Source organism: Acanthopagrus latus, chromosome 11, assembly GCF_904848185.1.
Source record: "Acanthopagrus latus isolate v.2019 chromosome 11, fAcaLat1.1, whole genome shotgun sequence".
Classification (NCBI taxonomy): domain Eukaryota; kingdom Metazoa; phylum Chordata; class Actinopteri; order Spariformes; family Sparidae; genus Acanthopagrus; species Acanthopagrus latus.
The window spans coordinates 17465456-17484666 of record NC_051049.1 but is presented as its reverse complement, the minus strand read 5'-3'; the positions used below and the strand labels follow the sequence as shown (position 1 = coordinate 17484666).

Genomic DNA, 19211 nt, shown 5'->3' with positions numbered 1-19211 from the left:
GTGTCTCAGTGCATGATGAGTGACTCTAATGAATCCTGGCATATTGAAAAGGAGAAGAAAAAAAAAGATTTAGCATTAATAATTTGCATGCATCCACTTCCCCAGTAAAGCAGGATAATGTCATATTAATCTGAAACCAAAGATGGGCTATAACTGTATTATGTCACCAACATTCAGTATTGTGAAACAACAGTGATTTAATGCTCAGCAAAAGAGGAAGTAGTAGCTAATGGGAATTCAGTGATTACTATTAGTAAACAATGTGAATTGTGTGTTAAAAAAACAATTTTACATCCCTTATAATGAATATTTGTAAAGCAAACTGGTGCAATATAAGTCTCAAACATTTACAGAAGTGATTAACATTCTGCTTTGCACATCTGAAGCTGTGCAAATGATTATGTTTTCCATTCTGCCTGGTTTAATCTTCCACAAAATAACAAGAATGGCATGTTGACACAAATCTCTGATGTAGCTGAGAAAATAGGCTGTCTTGCTTGTTGCCACGATGTATTCATCCGCTCCGCAGTATATTATGCAATGAGGTAGCCGGGCGAACAACGACCCAGGCGGAGTGATTTAGCGAGGACTACACCCAAGCGCCTGTCCGATTCCAGCGGCTTCTCTTCATTGCCTAGACCAGAAGAAAGCCGGGACGTGACGGAGCCGGGGGGTTCTGCTTGCTGGAGGCCCGTTAAACCACTGATAAAAACAGCTTCCTCGCAGTTTCTTCGTCGCTCGAGAGACGTTTGTGACTCAACTTGACCCTTCGTCTTTTTTCATCTTAGAACTAATTCCACAAACATGTCCTGGAACAGCTACGTGGACAACCTGATGGCTGATGGCAGCTGCCAGGACTCGGCCATTGTTGGTTACACGGACGCCAAATACGTCTGGGCATCCCATGCCGGCGGTACCTTCGCCGCCATAACGGTGAGTATGGAATTGCGTGTCAGCATCGAGGGTTACAAAGGAGGAAAATGCACATTTTGCTCACCGGTGCTTTTCACTGCATAGCCAGGCCTTGTTGAATGAGGGTAAGGCGAGCAGTGTGTGGTACACATGGTATCCGGTGGTCACACACAAGATGCATTGGCACGTATGCACCGTTGCTTTTTATTTAATATACCAGCAGTCCGTTAAGTTTTATCTATCTACAGTAGATTTAACTTAGCACATGGATTCAATTTCCACATAATTTTCCATGTGGAAGTATGTGCCAAAGCAGCCAGAGGGAACTGACGCCAATGACTTAACGGTGCCGCTAACTCGAGCTAAAAGAGCTAGCTTAGCAACGCTAGCAAGTAAGCTAGCTTCCACTAGCCGTGTTTGCTTGTTGAACCGGTCAGATAAAGATAAGCGAGTCTGACAAAAGCATAGCCAGTTTCTGGATTTTATTGTAAATCAGTTTGCAGTACAATAAATTCCCCCGAGATTTTGTCAGTTATGTTCACTAAAACATGCCGTTTCTTTTGGCGGACAGCATCGTCTACCAGCGGTGTAACGGTATCGATGATTTGGTAAACTATAGCTCAAGGCTAGCTCAAATAAGGCCGGTCATCCCCATTGGAAAATCATTACGAGCTAACGCTAATAGCGCAGAGTTGGCGGTGTTCACATGCGTTCTTGGCGTGCTCGCCCGGCGCTGGTCCCTCTCGTTTTTTCCTACTCGGCTTCTGTGAATCACACTGCGCTACCGCCCCTTATTTTCCAAGATGGCGGATACACTCCCAGTTTCTTATTCATTTTGTTCACGGGGGCTAATCGAGACGTTTGGTCTCGGTTTACGTTTGTAGCAGCGGTTAAATGTGTTCCCCGCGAATTTTTTACGTTTTCAAATATGCGCACGTAGACCTCAGCAGATTGCAGTATTCATGTGAATATAACCTGACTTAAACAATCGCTTCGGCTGCTGCCTTGAGCCTCCATTTTGTCTGTTAAATAAATTATTAGTCAGTCATTTAAATATTTGTGTGCAGGATAACGCACAGTGAGCTCTAGAGCGAAAGTAACGGGCGGATCGTCGTGTTGAAGAGCCTATTAGCCATGAAAGGATGAGCCATGCTCCAGACTAGTGAAGTATGAACGCCTGTGCCGCTGTGACTTGGGAGTGTCCGGCCGGGCCAGGTTAATGTTATCTGCGGAGGACACAAGTGGTCTGAAATTGAAACTCGTGTTTTCTTGTGCGTGTGCAAAGGCCGATGTGAAGCTAAAGGCTAATGGTTCACCGGTCCGTTTCTCCCCCCGCACCCGTGGATGTACATTTGCTATACAAACTCATCTGGACGAGTGCGGAGTAACTAAGCCAGAATGTGTGAAACAGTGGTGCAAGTTACATGCGGGAATCAGAAAGTCCCCTTGAGGAAAAAGACGTGGATGTTTAATTAAAAAAGCTAACCGGGCCCCAACATGTAGCTAGCCGCCATGCTAACGCTGTGTGCGCCAATGGAAATCCTTTGAGTTTCCCGTTTTTTTTTTTGTCCCCCCCCCCTTCCTTGAAGGGTTTCATGTGTGCCATGACTGTGCATTTCTGGAGTTCAGGGGCGACGCCTTTTGTTCTGCAACTGGTACCAAGACTAACCCAAGTTTAATGAACACGATTTATTTACGAAAGTGCGGTGAAATACACATTTTGTACATGTAAGCAGCAGTATTCACAAACTGGAATATTTGCACTAGGGTCAGGATTTTATAAAGCAGATCTCAGCGTAATGTTTCTGTCAGCTGTAGTGGGCCTCTGAGATTTCAGGACTTGCTGGTGATAGTATAATGGAGTCAGCTGTGTCTTTAAACAGACCGTGCACTTTTTTCCATCTGGACATCCTTTCTCAATACTTGAGTACCATCTTCTGTCCCGAGGAGTTTTGTAGAGTTTCAAAATTTGCAACAAATCCTTTGTCAAACACTACAAACAATGGCTTTTCTCTATTGGCAAGACTTGTAGTTAGATCATTATCATTGCAGGCTCATGTTTTTTAGATTTAGTGACAGATGGTCATCTTTAAGACGTTAAATAATGATGCATTTGAGAAGTCTGAATTAATGGAAATTATAATTCACACTACTAAGGAACTGAATTGGGTATTACCCAGTAATGTAAGATCATAAATGATAATCATAAACAGTGCAACCCACTTCTTTGCTGAATTATATCCGTACATAACATCTAGGCCAGTTACAGAAGAAGTCCTTTGCTGTGATTCACATGCAAATATTCTGTCCAACTAAAATGTGCTTATCCTTTGGTAATTTTTTTTGTGTGATAATGGAAGTGAGGTGTTGGTGTTTTTTTGTTGGTCATTTAGATTTGTTTCCAGGTCTGTAATGTAGCATATTTAAACTTTTCACATTCAACTCCTGCACTAATGTGAAGCGTTGTACACAGTTATGGCAAAATGCCACACCACTGACTTAGTGAAATTTTTAAGCAATCTTTAATGCAATGGGTGACAAACTAAAAGCTGCTAATTTTAATTGTCAGTGTTAAAAAACAGCAAAACCATATCCATATGTTTTAACTAAATATTTCACAATTTCAAACTCTGTCAAATTAAAGATGCATCCTAAATGAACAATATTAGAAATACTGTTATTGTTAATCCATTAATTCTTTATCCGTTTAAATAAGTCATTTAGTTTATAAATTGTCAGAATTCTGAAAATGTTGATTTGTGTTTCCCAAAGCCCAAGACAACATTCTCAAATGCCTTTAGTCGTCCACAACCCAAATATATTCAGTTTCCTGGCACAGAGGAGTAAAGAAACCAGAAAGTAGTCTCATGTAAGAAGCTGGAATCAGATAATCAAATATTCAAAACATTTGGATTAGATGAATAGTTTCTGCTCCAGTTTTCCGTACTTTAGGAGCACTGTAATGTATGGCTTGGAGAGGAAAAGGGAATATTAAGAGGAGGAGAGGCAGATAAATTAAATAGTTTGTGTGGCCCTTAATCAGTCTCAGAAGGCTTCACAGCGCCCACACTGTGGAGCAATAGATGAGAATTGTGTTCAATAAGAGCATTCAAAAACTCCCACAAATCTCAAAGGAAAACAGAACATACTCGAGAGTCTCTCCGCAGTGTTGGGCATTTAGCTTAAGACTGGCAGAGATGTACACATTTCTAACTTACTTATTTTGTCCCCTCTTTTAGCCTGAAGAAATCGATGTGTTAACAGGAAAGGACCGCGAAGGATTCTTCACGAATGGGCTGACCTTAGGCAGTAAAAAGTGCTCCGTAATCAGAGACAGCCTCCTTATTGACGGTGACTGGACAATGGACATCCGGACAAAAAGTCAAGGAGGAGAGCCAACATACAACATTACTGTAGGCAGAGCTGGCAAAGGTAAGCCCCATGTTCAGTGTTGATGGCATACCTTTTAGTAGTGCCGCAGTGATCCCGTAGCCTGCTTTAATAAAGTTAGTCATTAGTTAGTAACATTTATAACTTCTGTGTTGTCTGTGCATGTGGAGATTTATCTTGAATGCACCTTTCCTCAATATATGAAACAAACACAGATGTTACGTGTGTAAATTGTAGGATGTTACCATTGAATGTCATATGATAATGTTGGGGAACAAGTGCACCTAAGCTAAATGTAATCTATAGTTTGTTCATTGGGTTAGGGTAAAGAGGAATATCCTTAAATTGTGACTGTCCCCCATGCCCTGTGGTTTTGTTGGTAACAGGTATATTGAAGTTAAATTTGATATAGTCTAGTGTAGTTAGCATTGCTAAGAAATATTAGCCATCTTACAGCTAAAGAAGTCACAAGCCTAAAATGTATTAAATTTTGTGCACTTTCCAGTCTTTGCTATTGATCTTGTTTATCTGTTTTCTAGACAGATTTTATGGTTCCTTGTTCCTTCTGATAGAATTCTGTTCAAATTAAACTTGTCCTGTTTCCTGATTTATTCAAAATTCAGATTTGCACATTAACATAAAATGAGATATATGCTAAATCTTAAAGAATATAATTGCGTTATATTTTCTGAGAAAACAATATAGCATTAAAACCTAATAGTCTGCATTGATGTACATTCCAGTATACTTAATAAGTCTTATTGACGATATAGCAGTTGGCTGTAACTTCTTCAAGCTAGATGCTTTCTAACACAACCGCAACAAATCTGGCACTTGATTTGTCCTCTGCGTAGATTAAACACTTAACCAAAGAGGTCACAACTCACTCACAGATCTGTTTGAAGGCTGATGATTGTTAAATGACGTGCTTCATGCAAATGTGTAAATGGATAGCTATTCTGTATTTGTATGAAATGTAGATTTGACTCATTAATGTTGTGTAATCCTGAGAATTTAAACATCATATACTACAGATCCTTACAAGTAGCTCTAAATAACACTTTGCTGTCAGCTTTTAAATTAACAATGGTAGACATTTGTATCTCACAAATTGGTACCAGTTTAAGTCCTTTTAAGGGACTTGCCTGAGAGTTGTGCCAGCCTTCATGTTGCCTGTATGGGCCCCGATTTCCTGTCCTCCCCACTTGTCCCAGACGCCACAAAAACTTGCAGCTGAGACTGTACCTGGTTTGTATTCTGCACAGACTTGGCTCTCTCTTTGGGCCAGGATTTACTGAAAACTTCCTGAACTGCATGCATCTTCCTCCTTCCTGGTTAACACACCTCCTACCCTCAAAAGTATGAATTTGCCCCCCCTGCTCACATGCTTCCACTGTGTTCTAGTCGAAATACTTACTCAGGCACGTCAGGTCTTTCACATGTATTGAGGAGAGGTACCACAAGCATGTTCCTGTATCTGCATGTGTGCTGCATTAGTTATGGTTGTTAGTATTCAGTAGAAGTTTCACTTTTCTATTCTTTGCTGCTGGCATGGTGTGAATTGATAACAGATGAAATGATAAAGACTTGGCTCTCTAAGTGGAGTGCAGTAAACTCCAGTAGTCTAGAGCAGACTTGGAGATGAACACCACGCTATACTTCTTATGTAGCTCTGCACCAAATCCAAACAATGTCTGGTTGCTTGTTTACTCAAATGCACAAAGAAGCTGATCTGATTCAGAAGCTTAAGTTTATGGAACATTCATGGTGCAAAAAATGTACTTTTTTTTTTTTTAAACAGGCAAATAGTTGAACCTTAACAGCAACCTGTAGATCACACGTGCTTTCTTGGGCTGGTATTACATTTACCAGCAGTTGGCTGATGCCAGTTTTGTGCCCTGTTCCCATTCATGGTGCAAATGAGAGCTGGGGTTTATTGCAAAGATGCAGCAGACTAATACATCAGTATAGAAATATGGTGATTTTATTTAGGTCATTGCTTTTTGTGCTTTCAGAAGAGTTTTTCTCATGATCAATGTGGATTTGATCAATTATTTAGAGGCTTTCATTTTTCTTGTAAGCTGATATTAATGTTTTCACTTTTAACTAACCCATTTGATAAATTGCCCAGCTTTGGTGTTTTTGTTTTTTAATTTACTAAAGGGAAAGAGTGCATTCATTCAGCAGTGCTCCTCAGGTATGATTGCTTGTTGTCAGTTTCAGTCAATAGCAAGTCCGTATCAGGGATGTTTTTTAAAAGTCTTGGGGTGTGATCTTGTCAAACTTTAAATATTTGCTAATTTGACAGGGACACAGCTTCTTTGCTGCACCAAAGTTGGCTATAATCTAGTAGTCCCTGGGCGGACAGAAACAATATCTGTTAAGAACAATAACACTAAAATATTTTTAAAAAAGGAAACCCAGTCAGCAGTGACTTGGTTTAGCCCCAGTCCAGTAGTGATGCTTGCAATGAGAGCTCACTTATGTGGGAAATTGGCTTCTTTTATCAACAGTCATGGAGAATCAACCTAGATATTTAAATGGAGTAAACAGAAGCTACAGCTGTGAGCCTCTGCCAGGATGGTCCTCACAAGTATCCAGACAAACTGCTTTGCATGCGTCCTTTACATGTATTCACCTGCTCTTCTCGCACTCTGTCTTCCCAATTGTGACGTCTTGTTTCACCACCAGCAGCACTGATAAGAAAATGAATGGTTAGGCTCAGTAAAGCCTCCAGACCAAAGCGCCGCTGTGCTTTTTGTGCCATTGTCGTCCTCTGTAGCTGTCTCGTCTGCCTGCCGCTTTGGGCTCTGTACTCATCTCTTTTCACTTGTGTGATCTCTGCACCTTCTCTAAATGTTCCTTCTCTGTCTCTTTTTTTTCAGTCTTGGTCTTGGTAATGGGCAAAGAAGGGGTCCATGGAGGCGGATTGAATAAGAAGGCATACTCGATGGCAAAATACTTGAGGGATTCAGGGTTTTAGTTTAATTTTGACGTAGCTTATGTGGCGTAGTTGAGGGAGAGAAAAACAAACGAAAAGGAAAACAAAAAACACAAAACTTGAAAAAACAGACCAAAAAAATAAAACAAATTACCATCGAGCTCATGTTTCCCGCCCTAACAGTCCCATTTAAACAACGTTTCAGGAGCATTTCTAACAAATGCAGGGCCCAAGCTCTGTTCTCAATGATGTAGCCCCACATTTAGCAAGGTGGCAAAAAGTGTTTTATTTTCCAGCCCTGCTATCACCATGTCTGTTCATTTAATTTATTTTGTTGCTTTTTTCCTTTGTGTACTCCAGCATTGGTTTTTGTCATGGGGAAGGAAGGTGTCCATGGAGGGCAGCTCAACAAGAAAGCATTTCAGATGGCTGAATACCTGAGGAAGTCCGGATACTAAAGCAGCCTGTACCCAGCCACCTAGCAGCTCACCCTTGCCACCCTGTTGCATTTCACACTACTTCCAGTCCTAGTCTGTAGTTACTTTGTTTTTTTTCTTTTTCTCCCCTTTTCCTCCCCATTTGTTATCCCATATTTTGTTGTCATCTACCCCAACCCGTCCTCTTCCCTCAACACACTTGCGCTGTGTCCCCCCCCCCCCTTAAGCACTATAAGTTGATCCATAGCAAAGATGAGCATGTTGCTAAAAGGATGTCATGACAAATCTGTACTAAGACCAGCAAAAAATATATTCTGGCCAAACACCTGCACAGTGAAGGCTATAGCGTCAATTTGAAGTAGATATTTTTTCATTTCTTTCTGTCATGGTGCCCATTACCTAATCCCGATCATACACACTCCCTCCCTGAGCAGCCGATGCCTTTGGAGCACTTGAGCGGTAACAAAGCTCGTCATGTCTTCCTCTTCTATTTCCCAAATCATGTCCGGGAGGACAGACTGTTTGCATATCTTGGTCCACTGTCGTTTCCCCTTTTACACCCACCACTATCCCCCCACCACGCTCCCTCCTGCCAAAGTTTTCAGTTCCTCCCCTTTTCCCGTTTCCCCTTCCTGTTTGCTCAAAGCAGGTGACAACACAAACCTCACAGGAGACTCTCCTCTTCATCAAACACTGCACATCTCCCAACCAGTCCCCTAACCCCCTCTCTTTTCAGATTCACTGTTCTGTCCTGACTACATTTTATACACAAAGGGGGATAGCGTGTGTGTGTGGGCGTGGGATGCTCAGATCAGCTCAGTTAATGATCATGAGCTGGATTTGCAAGCGTTGGTGTTGTCCAGATGCTGGTAGCCTCTCCTCCCGTCATCACAACCTCCCTGACTACATGAAAAACCCATGGACATTCCACAGTAACAATGGCTCAGGCACTTAATACTGTTTTTTGTTTGCCAGCTCCTGTAATATATTTTTTTTTATTTTGTTTTTTCAAAGGCTGCCATTTTTGGACAGTAGAAATCCCAGCATATAACCACCTGGAATGTGTCCAGTTTGAAATTTTTTTTTCTTTTATAGGACCAAGTGTAGTCAAAGCTCGGGTGTTTATACAATTGCTCTAAATCATGTGATGGATGACTGCTAACTTTTTTTCTGATGAAGGAAACACTAACCAGACAGTAATACTTACTACAGTTAAAAAAAAAACAAAAAAATAAGCTTCGGGGGAGGTAAGGGTAGGAGTATCTGAAGGAAATTCTCATTAAATTTTTTTTGTGTGTGTAGAAAACGACTGCATTTGTACAAACCCATGCTGTGTTGACAACTACAAAACTGTGGAATAAATTGCCTTCTACTCTAAAGTCAGCTGAGCTCTGGGGTATCACACGGTCTGTCCGCGCTCAGTACTGCTAACTGTAACGTCCAACTGAGAAAAAAAAAACACTTTCAAAGTAGAAATGACACTCAATGGGAGATGGGATTGGTTGGAACAAAGACGCTTATGGTTGTCTTGTTGAAATGTAACTACAGAACCTGTGTATCCTGTGCCATAATATAGAGAGATCTGTTGCTGTTGTAAGATGGATTTTACCCACTGTCCACCAAGAAGTCATTTCATTGGCACTTTTTTTTTTTTTCTTTTAGCTTCAGCTCCACTGTTTAGGCCTTGTGGGATATGTGTACTCATGAAGGAAAAAAAAAACCTGTTTCAAGTCCTGTTTGCCGATTTATGTTAATTTCCTTTTTCCTCACCACTTTATTTTCTTACATCTGGGATACAGTCTCTTTGATGCATCTGATTTCATATGCATAAAAACCAAGAAATGCCATAAATTGATTTATCACCTTGTTTACAGACAGATCAAATAAATTTATTCCAACCAGATAAATGTTCCATGTCTTTTTTTTTTTTTTTTTCTTCACACTGAACACTGCCTCATGGTAAGGAGTATTTCACCATTATAGGGAATACACTTTCTTCAGTCAGAGTTTAGGTTGAGCCCATCTGACATAATTGTTGCTGGGCTATCAGTGTTATGGGCCCTTATTTTCCTGTGAGAACAGCTTGTTTATTCACTTATTGGGAAATAAAATACAATTCTGTAAATATCAAAATTGTGAGTTTTAGTTTCTTCTTCAAAAATTACATGGTGCACTTTTTGTCTGTTAAAGGTCCTATTTGTAAGGAAAGTTTTATATTTGAGTCTCATTCCCAACGTGATGAAAACTGACATTTTGGCATGGTGGGCCTGAGCCAGCCTGAACTACAAAGTTGGAGGCTCATTTTAGAGCAAGGAAAGCCCCATTTTTGTTTTTGAATTATTTCCTGGGGCATTTTATGCTTAATATATAAAGCAAACAAGAAACGGAGAGATGGGTGATAGCAATCGGACACTTACAAAAAGGTTCATGGTCGATGCTTCAAACTCTTAGGCCACCCCAGAAAACCCTCATCTTGTGAGCTAAAATTGCACTCTTTATCTTCGAAATTAGCGATATTTGACAAGAGAGTAGAGATCCTATAATTTCCACTAGCTAATGAGCCATGCCGGACTTAAACAGGCTGATTTGCATCAGTTAATCAGGTCATTACACTGAACAAGTTCACTGGAGTGATTCTTGTTTAAATGCCAGATAAACAGCTATACAACAAAAATCTGCAGAGCCCTCAAAATGTGCAAACGAACTTGGGCGGGATGGATGACCGTGAACAGTTTTCTTGTCGAGTGTCATTTTATTGAAGTGAATTCAGATTGAGTACATACATGGGCAGGAAAAAACACTAGCAAAGACAAAGTATATAAACTGAAGAAGGCAACAGGATTCATGAACAAAAATCAAGCAATGTTATGAAAAGAGAACAACTTATTCACTATAAAGTGTATTTAAATGAGAAAAGGTCAGTCAAATGTGTATTACAAGGCCTATCAACAAATAACTGCTTGTATTAAATGCAGTGATAGGGCTGGAGCAGCCAAAAGAAGTTTACCACAGGCAGTATGGACGTCTGTCCATACTTTCAACACAACATAATGTGACGTCACACAGAGAAGCACATTCTTCGCTTCGCATGAGTTTATCAAACCGGTTTGGCTTCAGTTTGTCTTACTGTGGATGATTGTAACAGATAAACTGGCACAAAACACAGACAGGAGCTCCTAGGCTCCTTCATACATCAGGCTAGAAATAAATTGGCAAAACCATATTCTGCTGTGGCTTTTAAATGTTTCTATACTTGCTGAATGTTAGTTGAATCTTACAAAAAAAGGATGCTGCATAGCAGTTGGAGGTGTGTCAGTGTAGCATGAACATGTATGTACAGTAATGAAACTCCCCCTGCGTCTGAAACATGTAGGACAGGAGAGAATCAAAAGGTAGAGATTATTGTGATCTATATGTTTTATATACACAGTACTTTTACTTACTTTGTGTCAAGTGTGAACTTGTGTGTTGGAGACTTTTCCACCCATCTCTTATCATCACCTCTTCATGAGTACAGTATTACAGTCTACTGTGCGTCAGTGTCACCAGCCCCTAAGATATGCTCGCCGGCTGACTTCCTGTCACACGCATCTGGAAATCAGCACTTCATTTCATAATCATGTTAAAGTAAAACTTAAGATTTTAACTCATAGGGAGGATACATTACAATGTCTTGTAAGCGGTGAAAGAGGAATTCGGATGATGAATCTGTTTCGTGACCCCCAACAATAGTCTGCAGCTGTGAGGTTGGGGAGGGCGACCGATCGGGCCCGCCGCCTTGACAGTCAAGCTCGGGGCAGATCGTGCTCGTGGGCTTCGGAGCAGGGCTGCTGCATCTGCACCACCACAGTCTCCACGGTGACCTCTTCCTCGCTGTCGCTGCTGTCCAGCTCGTCGTCCTCGTACTCGGAGGACTCCTGGTCTTGCTCGGAGCGCGACGCTCCCGACATGGTGCCGAAGGAGTGGGCGCTGGTGGAGGCCAGAGAGCGCAGCAGCGGGGTGCTCTCCGACACCTCCTCGTTCTCGTCAGGGCCGCTGTCCCCCTCCTCCGAGTCCGAGTCCGAGTCGCCCTGCGAGGGGACCACCTTCTGCTTACACACCGGACACGTCTTCTTAGTTTTGGTCAGCCAGGGGTCCACGCACTTACTGTGGTAGGCTGTGGATGACAAAGTACCCATCAGTGGAGAATCTGGGCTGATTAAGCAACTTGACTTGATTACGGTTCTGGTCTTGTCGTTTTTGTGGACGATAACAAAAAACTGAATACTGTCATTCTTTAAAGTGTCTTAAAATACATCATGTTAGCAGAAATTTAAGGGACAGTTCACCCTAACAGCAGAAATACATATCCATATTCTTTGTTTTGGTGTGAGTTGCCGGGGTTCAGAGCGATCAGCTGTAGAGATGTCTGCCTTCTCTCTCACATAATGGAATATGGAAGAGGATCCAAATTACACCCACTGACTGAATCATAGCATCAGTGCAATGTAAACACTAACGGCCTCCTTTTCTGAGCTTTAAAGTTAGCTAGCTTAATCTGCTTAGTCAGCTAGCCTGTCATCCATGAGTAGATGCTTACTTCTGCACCGCTCAGGGAAAGAAAACAGTCTCTATATGAAACTGCTCACAACGAGGTCTGTGGATTACCATTAGTCACCGAGCCATGATGTCTGGAGAGACAGACTGCTGTTGAGTATTTCCAAGCGCACCTTTTTTGGCACCATAAGCCGAGTTTGATCTAGCTCCATTATATTCGAGAGAAGGCCGACATCTCCAAAACCAAACCAAAACAGTCCTGATGGATAACAGCATGACAGGTTAGAGGAAACATATGTATTATGATACGGCATGCAGGGTGCAGCAGTGTCTCACCGTGAGAACATGGCAGGACTCTGAGTTTGTCACCTTCTTCGTATTCGTCCAGGCAGATGGCGCAGACGTCGTAGTTGTCCCCTGGGTCAAAAAAAACACAAGACGTCATCATCATCTTCTGACTGCTTTTCAACTGAACACATTCAGAAGAAAGTGCCGTACTGAGGTTTGGTCGATTCTTGACCAGTAGAAGTGTATCGTTGTCAGACATCTGCACAGCTCTGACATCACAGACCATTTACAGATATACATTTATACTTAGAACTGAATATCAGCTGTTAAAAGGCTTAATCGTTCCATTTTGGGTGATTTGTGTCAAGTGGCCATTGTCCAAGTGTGATAATCTACTTTGACCCATCCAATTATGAAATAATGCACAAAATAATGGCTAATAATGTGATTATGTCTCAATAACTGCATATCTCGTCTCGGAGTATATTATATTATCCTGTGTCGGTGGAAGTGAAAGAATCTCATGCAGCTGCCTTAAGTTTCTTTTAATTCTTTGTGTCACTTTTCCCAAAATATGTCCCATTCAAGCCTCAGTCGCTCAGGGGAGAATCACCGCCAAACCGTCAGCACTGCATTTTCTGACGTTACAGGAGGTGCAAAGCCTCTCGGTGCACTAAAAGCTCAGGAATTTATCGGCGCACTCCCTTTCAAATTCCACAGTGTTCTTCTGCTTTTCCTTCCCGCTCTCTTCCAGGACGGAGGGACGGAGCAGGGCTGCGGGTCGGTGTGTTTATGTAAGCTCTAAATGAGCATGTTTTCCCCCGACTGGGCTCTCTGTGTCCGTGCCAGGGCTGCATGTGACCGTATAAGGATGGGGAGTCACATCGACCACAGCCCCCCTCCTCCTTCTCCTCCTCCCCTTCCTCCTCCCCTGCTTCCTTTTCTCTCTCTCTCTCTCTCAACGTCAGCAACTTAAACTCACGGCGGTGTTTTTTTTAGTTCCTCTTCACACCGTTTTTCCTCTCCAAAACATCTCCCTCGTCGTCATCCACATCCTCTTTATTTTTACACTTGTCTTGCTTCTATTTGACATGAGTCCAGAGCAGCCTCCATCTTTTCCCCGTCTTTCTCACTCTACCAGGCCGGCGCTGGACGGCGGGGTGAGGGAGAGGGAACGTTTGTCCAGGCATGGATCCAGTACACACTCAGGAAATGCTGAACTGTGGCACTAACTGAGCTATTCTGAGTGAGGCAGAGCGAAAAGGTTCACTGGCTTTCTGAACTCAAAGACTGGCCCGTGGAGATAATGTGAACCGGGCTGGGTATCGTTTGAGATGTGTCAGAACAGATGCCACTGCAACAACTTACAACACGCTGTAGTTAGTGTTGGCGTCTGGGTTGTTATTCCATAAAGTAACAAGAACTTTATACTCAAATTAATTGGAGAGATCTAAAAGCGAAGCAACCTCACAAATAGAAATTAAAACGTAGAATTACCTTCATTCATCAGTAAAGTTGTCTGTCCAGACTTGTATATTTAATGAAAACTTTGAAGTTCTCCACAAAATGGAAGTCATCACTATATATTGACTTGTATGATTCAAGAGAAAACCATATTCTATTTTAGGGCGCACTCACACTTGGCTCAGTTTCTCTGTATCGTGCCAAAGCACGACTGTCCCTGTTCCCCAGTCCCCTGCTGCCCTGCAGCCACGTTGCTCCGGCCACAACCGGGCCTGAGCACGGTTACCTCTTGTCCATATGTCATCAAGTCATCATGCTGGAGAACAACACAGAGAACATGACTGACTTCACCGACTTTTTTGGGGCTTACATCGTGTCACAGACACGCATTCCTGGATCTCTCGATTATGCAAGGCGGCGTATTAATACGCATGATTATACTTCGCGGCCACGTTGTGCAGCCGTGCTTGGACTCATGCATGAGCGACCGTGCTGTGCCATAGCACACCTCTTCCAACATGCCGGGGGGGGGGGCAGGGAAGTGCAGCGTGCTTCAGCAACGGACGGTGCGCTCTGCCTCGTGTGAGCGCGCCCTCAGTGGATTAAACACAAGAGACCGGTTTGGCACACAGTATACTGGAGCAGGTGACTGAAAACAATGCCTCCTTTTTTTTATTTACTGAATGAGGAAACAAATTAAATCGAAATCGAAAACCTCACAACTGTGGTAGCCAATGCCTGGCAAGCAAAGGGAGCAAAATATAGCCTGGTTTTTAGTTAAAGTCTCAACTTTGGCAACGCACATCAACTACAGCCTTCAGGACACAGGCATGACGCAGGTTCATCTGACAACCAAGAAAACTGCTGGCTTGTTTACAACCTGGCTGACAGTCTGACAGCTTTTTTTTTTTGTATAAGTGGACTTTGTTGCAGTGATGGTACAATGCGTCCAGAGCTCTTCAGTTACCTCTGTGAGAACGACGTTATCATTAACTGATAACGAGTGTGTGATCACGGCAAAAGATACAAACAAGGATCACAGTTGTAGTCAGCCTTAGATATGTTAAAACTGTTTTCTAAAGTCCATTAAACAATAATCAAATAAACATGACACTGGTATTTCAGATGATCAGTACGTACGTACGTATTTATTTATTTTTTTTTAAACTAACAAATGTGTCCAGTTGACTGTAAAGCCCAAGAAGGACTTGAACAAGCACAAGGGTTTCTGTCCAGTGTCCAGTAAGTAACCTACAGCTCAGTGTTGAGCAGCAGAACATAATTCAGTCTGCTCCGGTTAGCCCTCGTCACGGAACAAATTACACCACTCCCTCTGATCAAAGAGCCCGCTGTGGACGTCAACCCCCACTCCTCATTTCTACAAGCCCCGACCAGGGAACAGCTTGAGCGGTGCCATTACTGTGACCTTTCAAGAGACTCACAGGTACAAGTGAGTGTGTGTGTGTGTGTCCATAGCAGCGTGTTAAAAATAAAAATTAAGATCATTTCCTACTGTCAGGTGGCTGATTACAATAATAAATAATAAAATACAGACAGAATTTATGAACTTGTATTAATGAGATTCAGGCAAAAAGCCTCGAGTGAAAAAAACAGCTCACTAAAATCTTTTCTGCCACAGTGTTGGCTGAAGAAGAAGAATATATGCCCGATAATGAATATCTGCTTTTTTGTTTTGAGTTGAGCAAGCTTTAAAATAAGTTGTTTTTCAAACAGCGAGTGCATGGTTTGGCACCGTGTCCACTCTGCAGATGCAGGGATTCCCTTACATTTACGTTTCGGGGCCAGTAGCACATCTTAAAAAAGGACTTGCGAGCAAATGCAGCTCTTCTCCTCCCCACTTTCCATTAATCAGCCGGGCCTGCCAGCATTCCTGGCTCTCCGAGGAACCACGCTGTCCCACTGAACTTCAGATGAGCAGTGAATGTGTGTAGCAGAGCGAGAGGGTGACGGAACAAAACTGAGGAAAAAGGGGAAAAAAATAAAAATAAATAAAGCTTCTGCACAGTTTGTCGCTGTTCGAGGGAACCAGACAGGGGGCAACTGGCACTGAGGCCAGTGAACTGAGAGACAGAGAGAGCTCCTCTGTACTGACATCAACATGCCTCACACACCGACGGCTGAGGCACTGCAGCTGCTCTGTTCAGTGTGCGTGTGTGCGCACGCCGCCTCCCAGCTACGGTTGGGGAAGCCGAGGGGAGTGACTCATCATAGCAGGGAGGGATCAGACTGGAGGTCAGGGGTGAGTCCAGACCTCTCTCGGGCAAAATGAAGGCTCGAAAACAATCCTCCCTCGCTTCCTTAGACGGTTCGTAGTTCACTTCGCCGTCTGCTAGCAGTAGTTGCTATCAAAACTCAATGTCAGGCGTCAGCCGTACAGCCTAAGAAGGGATGACGCAAGGCTCTGCAAGAAACCAGAGCGCAAGTCAAGTTAATGGCGGTGACGCCGCACGCTGACAGCCGCGGCAGCTGGTATTACATAATCCTGTACATTGACACAGATCTTATGTTGCCTGCTGCTGTTCAGGCTGGTATTGTACGTCAATTACACGGGTACCGAGGTTTTCATTCAGGCATTGTGCACCAACCATACAGACTCCCTTTGTGTTAGCTTGTATTCATTTCACCCTGTGCACTCCAATGTCCAAACATGCGACACGTCTGACACGATCCAAAGCCTAGCATCTCAAATCTACACCGGCACTGAGAGCAATTATTAAAAAGTATAAATAAGCACATGCTCAACAACAGCAACGGCTTGGAAACATGTGAAAAAAACATCTCATTAGGAGCAAGTCTAAGCAAGTGTTTGCAGAGTTTATAGATAGAGGTCTGATTCTGCCACTCTCAGCTCCTCTGCCAGAGAAGGTGGGCAGATCCACTCATCAGCAGAGAGGCATCCTGCAGGCACAGCAGCAGCCGAGGCTGTGACTGATCAGCTGGTTAACATCTCCCCGAAATGACTTCACGTACCAAGAAAAGACATCACACTATGTGGCATTTATAAACTCTTCTGGACTCACACGCGTGCTGTACAGAGGCATCACACCCACAGAATGTAGAACCATAACAACCATAAATCAATATTGTACATTATAATCAAGAACCTTACATTAATGAAAATTACACACATAGCATCTATAATAACACCGTCTTGACTGAGGATATTACAAACTTGTGATGCCTGAGTGGAAATGAGGAGGGATAATATTCTATGATATATGTACACATAAAAAATAAGCTATTCAGACAATTCCGTCACTGATATCCGTTATATTGACTTTGTATGTCAGGAGAGACGTTTTCCCGGGACTGATGCTAGCGTAAGATGACGGGGAGAGACACCCTACTAGGCACACACTGGGATTGGTTGTTACGTCCTCACTTGGTTAGCTTTAGGAATGAGTTCGCTTGTGAGTTAAAAGTTGATTCTAGATATAAAGGGTGTATTATACATAGCTTATATGTAGTTTTTCATGCCAGCAGATGTTCTAATACATAAGCTTGTGAGCTTTAATTTCCCCCAATAAACACACCGACTTCTTCGGCTGCCGCGGTCTCTCTCAAACGATCTGCTGACGCTCTTCTTGAGATATACTCCGCCGTAGAGAGCGAACAGGGCAGGTTTCCAAGAACAAAGTAACTGTAGTCTTGCATCCAAGTGTGGTGCCACAAAAGCACAGACACAGCCAGGAAGTATCTGATTCACATGAGGGCAGTCAAACCTCAATGCTGAAATCTCTGAGAAACTCCTGAACGCTGCTGATGAGGTAACAACCAATCACCAAACAGCGCACAAAAGAGTGTCCCTGCCCCGTCCCTCAGGCCCATCCATTCTAGCATCAATATTTCTCAGCCACTTCAGCACCTTGTCGGAGACAGGATCTGGTGGCCACTGTAGGAACTGCAGCTTCGGACATTTGCATAATGCTGCCAAGATGCTATAAGCTGCATCAACACGATAATCGAGGCCTAAACATCTGCAGCAGGCTACCTGCACTTTCAACTGCAAAAGGAACAAGAAAAACAAAGTATCACTAACACAGCACCAGTGTTCCCCCTCACTATGGCTGCATCTGCTCAAAGCTCCCAAAGTCCAAGATCAGCATTATCTGTTGCAGCAGAGGCCAAAGGCGCCATTAGGCATCCTTCCCACTTTATGCTGCATGCACACACACACACACACACACACACACACACACACACACACACACACACACACACACACACACACACACACACACACACACACACAAATGCCAATGCTCTGAGCCTTGGGCATGCTGCCCAAAAACCTCGGGATGGGAATTGGAACAGCAGCAGGTCATGAGCGTCACAGGAACTTCTGTGGAACTGAGCTGCCCCAACAAAACTCTGGAGCTGAAAATTCCTTGTGTGTCACAACACAAAAAAACACAATCAGCATGATGTAAACAATGACCGCCGGAGGTCTGATGAGCTACTGTAACAGCAGCTTTGTGATTCTAGCTCATCATTGTTTCTGCGTTAGAGATGCACAGTGAGCTTCTGGTATTTTTTTTGTTTTCCACAAGGCCACAAAGGTCATGTTTCATAGCGCGATTACACATTTCACTACCAGAACAATATCAAACAGGGAGAACTTACTCCATGCATTCTCCTCGTCAAAACCTGGCACCTCAATGACCCGCGGCACAACAGGAACACCAGCGGTTGGGGTGAGACCTGGATGTGTTTTGCTAGTAGTGAAGCCTCGAGCTGCTAGTCTTGTTCAGAGATGAGGAGCGGGCTTCAGAGCTCACTACACAAGCCCTGATTATCATTGTCAAACTTATAGTTGTTTCAGACCCAATAAATTTGTGCAGCTTCCCTGCGAGGCTATAAGGCTTTAAAACTCTGTTCACATATACACTGCTACTCCTCAAGAGACCTTAATGTGTAAAATCAAAGCACTTATCTTCTGTTGTAAACCCGAAAATAATTCAAGCTAAATTATTTTGCGCGTGGCTGATACCTCCTGGCGTTTGACTGTTCCACTGTTGTTCTGTGAAAACGTTATTGGTTAACCTATTTCCAGTTGCTGCTCTCATTTCAGTTAAGCACCAAATGTTCAGAGCAGCAGCTTCTGTTTTTAGCGGTCTTATTTTTACCTGATGTGAACACTGACTAACAATAAATCCCACTAGACAACAGCAGCACTGTCCTGCTGCTGTTACAGCCCTCCAGTGCTCAAACCAGGGCACTCG

The 19211-nt window shown here is 43.0% G+C and overlaps 2 protein-coding genes across 3 annotated transcripts in view; one reads left to right on the top strand and one right to left on the bottom strand.

Moving 5' to 3' along the window:
• The first annotated feature begins 560 nt into the window (after positions 1-560).
• LOC119028093 (profilin-2-like) lies at positions 561-9583 on the top strand. Of its 2 annotated transcripts, none has more exons than XM_037113602.1 (3): positions 561-933; positions 4152-4344; positions 7188-7572. In XM_037113602.1, exons 1-3 carry the CDS (start codon positions 805-807, stop codon positions 7283-7285), a joined length of 420 nt encoding a protein of 139 aa, XP_036969497.1. In that variant the 5' UTR covers positions 561-804; the 3' UTR covers positions 7286-7572. The 2 variants fall into 2 exon arrangements, with proteins under 2 accessions (XP_036969497.1, XP_036969496.1); XM_037113601.1 differs by lacking the exon at positions 7188-7572 and adding an exon at positions 7604-9583 and having other exon boundaries at positions 569-933.
• An 829-nt stretch (positions 9584-10412) lies between these two features.
• rnf13 (ring finger protein 13) overlaps positions 10413-19211 on the bottom strand; it is a 45443-nt gene continuing 36644 nt past the window's right edge. The window contains exons 9-10 of the mRNA XM_037113600.1: positions 12553-12633; positions 10413-11836 (exon numbers count right to left, since the gene is read on the bottom strand). Coding sequence (XP_036969495.1) covers positions 11466-11836; positions 12553-12633 — 452 coding nt within the window. The 3' untranslated portion in view covers positions 10413-11465. The remainder of the gene's footprint in view (positions 11837-12552; positions 12634-19211) is intronic.

What these genes read in the sequence shown, in the direction of transcription:
- LOC119028093 (XM_037113601.1), top strand. Translation starts at nt 805, where the DNA reads ATGTCCTGGAACAGCTACGTGGACAACCTGATGGCTGATGGCAGCTGC. An exon ending in GTACCTTCGCCGCCATAACG is followed by an intron (nt 934 to 4,151) that starts GTGAGTATGGAA and finishes CCCCTCTTTTAG; the next exon opens with CCTGAAGAAATCGATGTGTT. An exon ending in TGTAGGCAGAGCTGGCAAAG is followed by an intron (nt 4,345 to 7,603) that starts GTAAGCCCCATG and finishes TGTGTACTCCAG; the next exon opens with CATTGGTTTTTGTCATGGGG.